Consider the following 9,535-nt stretch of genomic DNA (forward strand, 5'->3'; position numbering starts at 1 on the left):
GTAACTACATTGTTCTGTTTTGTTGGAGATAGATAGGTGTTAGGAGTTTGTTTTGTTTTGTTTTGTTGCTTAAATTCAGAACTGTATCATAATTAGAGAAATGAAAGTTAAATTTACAACATAGCAATTTTTTTTTTACCCACCAGATTGACAAAGATCAAAAACTTGATAACACTGTGTGAGTTAGGATGTAGGAAAGAGGTGTCCTAACAAGTTATTGATGGGAGTTCTAAGTGCCATTGGAAAGCATCAAAACTTTAAATGCATATACCCATTGACCTAGCAATTCTATTTTAGGAATGTATCCTACAGATATACTCTCTTCTGTACAGGCATAGATACAGATATATATTCATTGCAGCTTTGTCTGTGGTAACCAAAAAACAAATTAAATGTTCATTAACAGGGAATGTTTAAGTAAATTTTAGTATATGTATATACACAATGGAAACCTGAAATCTTCCTAAAGCAATGAGGCAAATCTAGATCCACTTGTAAGCAATATTTTCCAAAATCCATTGTTATGCAAAAAAAAAAAAAAAGCAGGCCGTAGAGTGTTGTTTGCATTATGGTATTATTTGGAAGAAAAAGAAATGGATGGATATACATATACCTTTCTGAAGAACACCCCAGAAACTGGTAATAGTGACTTTCCTGAAAGGAAACTGGGGGGCTGTGAGAGGTTGAAGGGGCGCCCACTTCTCACTGTATACCTTTTTATACTGTTTGAGTGTTTTCATGTTAAGATATTAACTATATAAAAGAGTGAAAAAATCAAGCATGTGTATGCCTGCTCGTATGAAATTATCTAAGTGAATATACTATTAAAACACAGGTGTGCCACCCTCAGTTAGATGCCAGGCAAGACTCAAAGCCAGCTCTCATCAAAATAATTGGTTGTGTAATCACCACTTAATGCCCGACAGGTTGAGTCTTGATTATATCCTATTACAGTAGGTTTTAGCACTTATCTAACTTTCAAGTGTTTCTTTATTGACCTTCATGTTTATGTGAGGACTGCACGCAGTTGTTAAATATTGTTAGTGAATCAATTTTGGAATATAAAAAAATTTCCCCTGGTCTGCTCCAAGATTTCAGGTCAGGTTTCAGTGAAAAGGTCAGGAGGGGCTTGCTAGTGTCATCCACGACGTGTCTCCGTGCTACGTGCCTGGAGCCCATGCCCCAAGATTCTATTCCAATGCATCTGGGTGGTGCCTGAGCATGTGTGTTCTCAGCAAGTTCCCTTGGAGACTCTAAGGCACTCTCCAGTTAAGAATCACCTGCCACGTCCAGAAAAGCGAGAAGAAAATTATAAGCCCCACAAACCTTAATCCAAACCTTAAACCAGAGCCCAACCAGAAAGGGGAAGCAACTCTGAGGATTTAAGTAAAGTTGATGTCAGGAATTGATTCACAGGTGATGAAAGAGCTGAAAGGCTAAATGGGAATTGTTAGGCAACCAGAGATTAGTAACGGCTGGAAGTCACTACCCCTCCTCCCCAGGGAGAAGGCTGGGGACCAAGGGAGGAGGACGTATTTTCAGACACCAGGAACCAGTCACCTGCCAGAAGCTGAGGCCACAGTGGGCCCTTCTGGGATCCAGGGCCATAGCAGAGACACAGCCACTGCCACGCAGATAGGGAGAGGAGTGGCGGAGAAATACTCTGGTTTCTCCCTTCCATCCATTAGGCAAACCCAACAGGAAGCTGGAAGCCCCAGGAGCCTGGAAATTACAGGTAGGGGTCAGCTCCCCTGACATGCAGAGCTGAGCAGGGTGGCAGGGAACGGATCAAAGGGCAATAGACTCAGGGTCACCTCACCAGCCTCGGTTAAATTTATAGGTGAAACTTTAGGCCAGAATTTTCTGTAGTACTTTTGAGGAAACTGAGTGGAAAGGTTGCTGACACAAGCACTTCTGAAAAATGCAAAGCTAGCCATTCTTGTTAGCCTTTGTCTAGGAAAATAAAGGAGACTAAAAAGGTATTTGCATACCAGTTACCCCACAACTTAAATGGAATCTATAATTTTTCTAGATTCTGTCATTGTACCACACTTTTGTCTGTATGTTTACTGAAAAGGGAAAAATGCTTTTCTGTAATAGTCAAAGGTTTGCTTTAATAGTTATCTTCCAAAGTAACCGTGATACTAGTCACCCATCCATCCATCACTTTTTAGATACCAGGCACTGTTATAGACGCTGGTGTACAAGGAAGAAAATAAAAATTTCTGCCTCGAGAACTTAAATTTTAGTCAATTTTGCATGGTTGCCATAGGAAACTAAATTTGTTAAAATGTCTACTGTCAAAAAAATTTCGATCACTTGAAATTATAAATGATTTTGTTAAGAGAAGGATATCTTTGCTCACAAAACTGATGACAATTAACCCAGTGACTAGGGCCTCATTATTCTTGTTATGATATTTTACCAGAATTTTTTAAATATTGTGTATTTTCTTAATAATTGAAGAAAGTACCTGGAAATCTCCTGCCAGGAATCACTTAATGAAGGATATAATTCTAAGTGACTGGCTTTGATGCAGATGCAAATCTCTATTCTTCTACTGTTTCTGATACTTGCCCTCAAGGATTCTTAACTGAGCTGGTCCTTTACTGGCCTTTTGACTGGAGGAAATTTATTTAACCTTTAAGAGGCTCAGTTTCTACATCTATGAACTAGTACGACAGTGTCTATCTCTGTGTTGTTCTGAGGATTACATGACATAGCACAGGTAATACAGGGAATTCCTTGGTAGAGATTTTTAGTCAAAAGGAATATTTAAACCATGGGGGGGGGTGGTAAATCCCTTTTTCTATCAGAAACATGTTGGAAATTTTGTATAAATACATTTTATTTGAATGTAAAAATTCAAATACATGCAGCACAAAGGCAATGATCTAGGAGAACTGATACTCAGTCTTGATATCAAGAAGTATTAAGGAGGAGTGGAGACTGGAGTAAACTGGAGAAGTCAGGCTTCATCCAAAGGAGCGGCTTCTCAGACCTAGCCAAGCACTACCATGTGATATTCTAAGTCCATACTGGAGTGCCCACTGAGGCAAAGAGATTGTTATTTTTAATCCCACGTTCATTAGGATTTATTGAATGTAAGGGGCAAGGGAAAACACGTAATAAACAAGTAAATTGTCATCTATCTCTATAGACAGATATACAGATAGACTGATGGATTGATAGGTAGATACAGATAGAGATATTCCAGATATACAATGTTAGGTGTGATAAGTTCTAAGAAGATGAAGCAGACCGGAAGGAAACAGGGAGTCATTGGGTGGTGGAGGAGGGACTGCAGGATTAGAATGGGCTAGCCAAGGAGGGTCTCTCTAAGGATGGGAATTTGAAATCAGGACCTGAAGGGGTTATGGAAGGTGGCAGGTGGATAGAGGGAACAGTAAGCACAAAAGCCTTGAGGCTGGAGAGTGCTTGGGGCTGCCGCCTGAGGGAAGGAGAGAGTAGAAAAGAGAGGAAGTCAGGCAACCGGTCAGATCAGGGAAAGCAGCGTCCACCAATAGCAGGAACTTCACCTTATAACTTAGAAATGCTCATCCTCGGCCCTCACCCTAGACGCACTGAGTCAGAAACTCTGGGGTGGGCCCAGCAGTCTCCGTCCTAACAAGCTCTCCAGGTGACTGTGATGCACAAAAAAGTTGGCAGACCCCCGAGAAGGGAGCTTACAGCGATTGATCCCAGCTGTTACTCAGGCACGTGATCACGGTCCTCTTTATTTCATTAGCTGGGCAGGGGACCCGCCCAGCGCTCTGCTGATTTGCCGGGCGCTGACGCTCAGCCGGGGTTCACCCCAAGCCCGCGGCGCCCCGCGCACCCACCCAACTGCAGCCCGACTCGGTCTTCTCTGCAAACCACCCGGGCGACCCGGGGGCGACACGGCTGCCCGGCCACAGTGGGGACCAGACGCCCAGGGCTGCAGGTGCAAAGGCGCCAGAGCCGGGGAGGCCAAACGCGCCGGCCCAGACCGCAGGGGGTGTGAGCTGGGCGCCGGCTGCCGCAGCCCGGGGTGCGCATCCCTCGCCGTCCGTGGTCGCCCAATCCGCGGGGACGCGTGTGCGCCATCCGGCTCCCGGGGGATTCCGCGGGTGCAGGGCCTCGCGGCCCGGGCATCGGGATTGGACCGCTACTTCCACCGGGAGCCGCTGATGCAAAGGCAGGTTGGGGCGGCCGAGCCCGGCCAGCGCCCTCTAGGCAGCGGAAGTGGAGCTTGCTTTACATCCGTCCTCCCCGCCTCGCAGAGTTGGGAGAAGGAAGGCTGGGGGGTGTGGAAAAATAAAAGGAAAAGTCCTTGCACCATGTAGACCCGCGCCCCCCTACCCTGGCACCCCGGCCGGCCGGGGACCTCCCAGTCTGCGGCCATGAACGCGAGCAGCGAGGGCGAGAGCTTCCCGGGCTCTGTGCAAAGTAAGTGCTTTTCCGGGCGCAGCGCGCGCTCCGGGGCCCAGTGCGCGCTCCGGGGCCCGGGCCCAAGCACGTCTGCGACGCAGCTAGCAGGCCCGGAGCCCCGAAATCAGGGTGACGGCCTGGAACCGGCGTCTCGGGGACCGCGGCGGGCGCGCCGTGCGGGAGGCGCCGGGGAGGGCTGGCGGGGGGGCCCCAAGCCGGCGCGGGGGCGGGGGCGCTCTCTAGCCTCCGGAGATCTCTTGGAAGGGAATGGTGGGGGAGGGCATGCCGTTCAGACAGTCGTCACCCCCTTGGGGCATTCCCCGCCCTCCGGCGGAGTTTGGAGGTAGATTTGGGGTAACCGCGGCAACGCTGATGGGAAAACTTCTGTCTCGGCGGCCCCAAATTCTGGAAGTCTGGGGCTCGGGGAGTTTCACGAGGTCTGCCGGCTTACTGCAAAGCCTTTTCCACATTAAAGGTGGAGATCTGAATGGGAAACGGGGCCGTGGTCGTTTTGAGTTTGGGGTTCATTTTAATTTTCTTGTTGAAGACAGCCTTTTTCAAGTCCATGGTTTCGCCCGGAGCATTGTTTCCCAAAGTGTGGACCAGGGACTGAGTGCAAACCAGCCACCTGGAAGCTCGAGCGCTTACTTAAAAAAAGAAAAAAGGAAAAAAAGGAAAAAAAAAGCTCTTTGCGCCCCACCCATCAGGTGGCGGGGTGGGCTTGAGGGGAGGAGGGCGGCCTTATCCTGGGCGATTCTGATGCACATAAAGTTTGAGAACCCCTGGCACCTACTAAGCGCTTAGCTTGTTAGCTGTTACTGTTTACAATTTTGGAGACATTGGTTTCCAAACTTGGCTGTGTATTCCATGCATAACTTGTGAAAAGCGCAGATTTCCCGAAACCTCAGCCCGCATTCAGCCCACCACCATTATGGCTCAGTATCTCCGAAGTGGGGCTCAGACGTGGCCATATTTAAACAACCCCCCACCCCCGGCCCGCTCCCTTATTCTGATGTGGAGACAGGTTTGGAGAACTTTGCAAAGATAAAGGAATTCTTTTTGTTGGTGATACGCACAAATTGTGCCCATTGTTTGTTACTGGGTCTCAATTAATACAAATTTTCGGAGGGGATACTTTCAAATTCAAATAGGGCACCTCAGTAATAACCTCACCAGGTGACATGCTGGGGGAGGGGATCCCTGTGCTGGCCTTTTACAAGCACCATCTCATTTAATTCTCATAACCATCATATGAAGCAGAAACTTATTCCTGGGTATCAGTCCTATTTGATCATTAAGGAATCCTCAGCGATGCAATCACTACATCTCTTGATTCCTTGTCTTCCTCTTAGCTTGGGCACCTTAGTAGCTACAGGAAGGCAGTGTTCCAGAGAAGAAAAGTGTCCACGAAATCAGGGTGACGGCCTGGAACCGGCGTCTCGGGGACCGCGGCGGGCGCGCCGTGCGGGAGGCGCCGGGGAGGGCTGGCGGGGGGGCCCCAAGCCGGCGCGGGGGCGGGGGCGCTCTCTAGCCTCCGGAGATCTCTTGGAAGGGAATGGTGGGGGAGGGCATGCCGTTCAGACAGTCGTCACCCCCTTGGGGCATTCCCCGCCCTCCGGCGGAGTTTGGAGGTAGATTTGGGGTAACCGCGGCAACGCTGATGGGAAAACTTCTGTCTCGGCGGCCCCAAATTCTGGAAGTCTGGGGCTCGGGGAGTTTCACGAGGTCTGCCGGCTTACTGCAAAGCCTTTTCCACATTAAAGGTGGAGATCTGAATGGGAAACGGGGCCGTGGTCGTTTTGAGTTTGGGGTTCATTTTAATTTTCTTGTTGAAGACAGCCTTTTTCAAGTCCATGGTTTCGCCCGGAGCATTGTTTCCCAAAGTGTGGACCAGGGACTGAGTGCAAACCAGCCACCTGGAAGCTCGAGCGCTTACTTAAAAAAAGAAAAAAGGAAAAAAAGGAAAAAAAAAGCTCTTTGCGCCCCACCCATCAGGTGGCGGGGTGGGCTTGAGGGGAGGAGGGCGGCCTTATCCTGGGCGATTCTGATGCACATAAAGTTTGAGAACCCCTGGCACCTACTAAGCGCTTAGCTTGTTAGCTGTTACTGTTTACAATTTTGGAGACATTGGTTTCCAAACTTGGCTGTGTATTCCATGCATAACTTGTGAAAAGCGCAGATTTCCCGAAACCTCAGCCCGCATTCAGCCCACCACCATTATGGCTCAGTATCTCCGAAGTGGGGCTCAGACGTGGCCATATTTAAACAACCCCCCACCCCCGGCCCGCTCCCTTATTCTGATGTGGAGACAGGTTTGGAGAACTTTGCAAAGATAAAGGAATTCTTTTTGTTGGTGATACGCACAAATTGTGCCCATTGTTTGTTACTGGGTCTCAATTAATACAAATTTTCGGAGGGGATACTTTCAAATTCAAATAGGGCACCTCAGTAATAACCTCACCAGGTGACATGCTGGGGGAGGGGATCCCTGTGCTGGCCTTTTACAAGCACCATCTCATTTAATTCTCATAACCATCATATGAAGCAGAAACTTATTCCTGGGTATCAGTCCTATTTGATCATTAAGGAATCCTCAGCGATGCAATCACTACATCTCTTGATTCCTTGTCTTCCTCTTAGCTTGGGCACCTTAGTAGCTACAGGAAGGCAGTGTTCCAGAGAAGAAAAGTGTCCATTCCTTCCATCCATTGATTTCGGTGTTTGCAAGATGGCTTATAAAACAAACATTACCATGCTCAGCCCAGAGGATCTCTTCATTGCAAGTCAACCAAATTGTATTTCTGCACAGAGATGTCTTGTCTTGGTTGGAAGGGGGAAATTGGACCTAAAGCAAATATTTTATAAATTTTCCAAAAAAGATTATGATGCATGGATGCCAACCATAGGTGTACAAAGGTAGTTCTCGTACTGTTTAGACTGGGGAAAATTGGGAATAATATACAAACCTTATAGCTACTGAGAAATTATGAGGCTTGGGAAACATGGAATCATGTGTTGTCATTAAATAATTATTTTATAGAGATTTTAGTGATATAGCACAATGCTTGTGCAATAGCATGTGGGAAAAAGATTAGGATGCACTAGGATCTTAAACAATTTTTAACTGAAAATGAATGGAAGAAAATATTTTGTAATGTTCATGGTACGCATGGGAGGAGAGATTGTGAGTGATAGCCCTCCTTGCTTCTTTTCCAAATTTTCTGTTATAAACATGAGTTTCCTTGTAATAAGGCAAAGAAATTTTTAAAAATTAAAATTAAGGTCATATTAGTTAGAGACTTATTAATTGTATTTCTTTATTTAACAAACATTTATATAGCACTTTCTAATATAGTGCCAGGACTGTGGTAAGTGCTTTGCAAATGTTAATACAGTATTAACTCTTTGTATTATTACTATTGTGAAATAACGCCTCTGTCAGTTAGGAATGAATTTTAGTTACAAGTAACAAAACTGAACTACACTGGCCTAATGAGAAGTCTAGAATTGGTTGATTCCAGGGTTGATTCAGGGGATCGGTGAAGTAAGCTTTTGTAGAGATCTTAGCATTTATCTCATGGTTACAGTGTGGCTGCAGAAGGCCCTGGCATCACATCTGCATTCAAGGCCAGAAGAAGAGGTAGACAGTGTTAACCGTGTCAGATCCCTTTTTATCATGAAAGCCACACTTTTCCCAGAAGCTCCTCCAGCACAATGCTGGAGGGGTTCCCAAGTATGTAGTGGACCAAGATTATTTAGACTAGTGGTTCTCATAATGGGGTAGGGGGTTGGAATAGTGGGGGCATTAGTTTTCATAATGACTGGGATATCTTTTAGTTGGGATAGGAGATGGCTGCTGGTCCTTTGACGTGTAGGGTAGCCCTGCACATTGGAGAACCTTCTCACATAAAATACCACTAGTGCCCCTGTAGGCAATGACCAGGAGCATCACTAGGGTCTGGGTACATTGCTGCTAGGGCAGAACTGGGATTCTGTTTGCAAGAATAGGGGAGTAGAATAGATATTGGGCCAGCAGCTAGCTATGTCTGCCACCATGCCCTTTTTTTTTTTTTTTTTTTTTTTTTTTTTTTTTTTTTTTTTTTTTTTTTTTTTTTTTTTTTTTTTTTTTTTTTTTTTTTTTTTTTTTTTACCATGAATCTGGTTTGTGTTGTAATTTCAAGCTGTTTGGAATTAATCTGTGACTTCCCCTATGTCCCATGGAGTTCCAGGTGGCACAACAGTGCTGGTTGAGCTGACTCCCGACATCCACATCTGCGGCATCTGCAAGCAGCAGTTTAACAACCTGGACGCCTTTGTAGCTCACAAGCAGAGTGGCTGCCAGCTGACCGGCACGTCTGGGGCGGCGCCCAGCACAGTACAGTTTGTATCAGAGGAAACGGTGCCTGCCACCCAGACTCAGACCACCACACGAACCATCACCTCTGAGACCCAGACGATCACAGGTATGGCTGGGGGATGGGGGGGTCACTTAGAGTTGGCCTGGCTATGTCCCAAACGCCTCCACAGAACTTGTTAAAAATAGAGATACTCAGGGCCAACCCCCTAGGGTTGCTGATTCATTATTTTTAACAAGCTCCACTGGGAAGCCAGCTGCCCAGCCAGGTTTGGGAACCGCTAGGTTAAAACATTAAGTGGTAGCAGTTATAAATTGTTATCATGTGGTAAACAAAACGAACAAACAAAAACCAGGTTTCTAAAACAAAAACCTATATACTACAAGAAAAATACTCGCAGGAAATGGTAAAAAGGAAAAGGTGGTAATTTGGGGTGGTGGGAGTATGTGTGTGATTCCTGAATTTGCATTATTTGTCTAAAGGGACAAAAAAAATGTTTAATTTTTTTTTTTAGTTTTTAAATCTATAAACAGGCATTGATGCCTCCCCTCCCTTGTGCTACCAACCAGGAAAACAGAAAAGTTCATTCTAGTTCTTGGTTGTGTCCAAAATAAATTGCAAATGAATGTAAAATTTAAATGTGCAGCATGAAACTGCAAAAGTTCTAGAGTAAAAATTATACACACACAGAGACCCAAACACACACACACACACACACACACACACACACACACACACACACACACACACACACACACACACACACACAC

At 46.1% G+C, this 9,535-nt stretch overlaps 1 protein-coding gene across 3 annotated transcripts in view; it reads left to right on the forward strand.

Annotated features, from left to right (window-relative positions):
• The first annotated feature begins 4,029 nt into the window (after positions 1 to 4,029).
• Positions 4,030 to 9,535, forward strand: part of ZFP64 (ZFP64 zinc finger protein) — an 82,974-nt gene continuing 77,468 nt past the window's right edge. Inside the window, exons 1-2 of one of the 3 annotated variants that reach the window (XM_007446364.1) lie at positions 4,030 to 4,428; positions 8,634 to 8,873. In XM_007446364.1, the coding sequence (XP_007446426.1) occupies positions 4,383 to 4,428; positions 8,634 to 8,873 (286 nt within the window). In that variant the 5' untranslated portion in view covers positions 4,030 to 4,382. The remainder of the gene's footprint in view (positions 4,429 to 8,633; positions 8,874 to 9,535) is intronic. The other 2 variants (XM_007446362.1, XM_007446363.1) reach the window with 2 other exon arrangements.

The sequence above is a fragment of the Lipotes vexillifer genome, unplaced genomic scaffold (assembly GCF_000442215.2).
Source record: "Lipotes vexillifer unplaced genomic scaffold, Lipotes_vexillifer_v1.1 scaffold251, whole genome shotgun sequence".
Classification (NCBI taxonomy): Eukaryota; Metazoa; Chordata; class Mammalia; order Artiodactyla; family Lipotidae; genus Lipotes; species Lipotes vexillifer.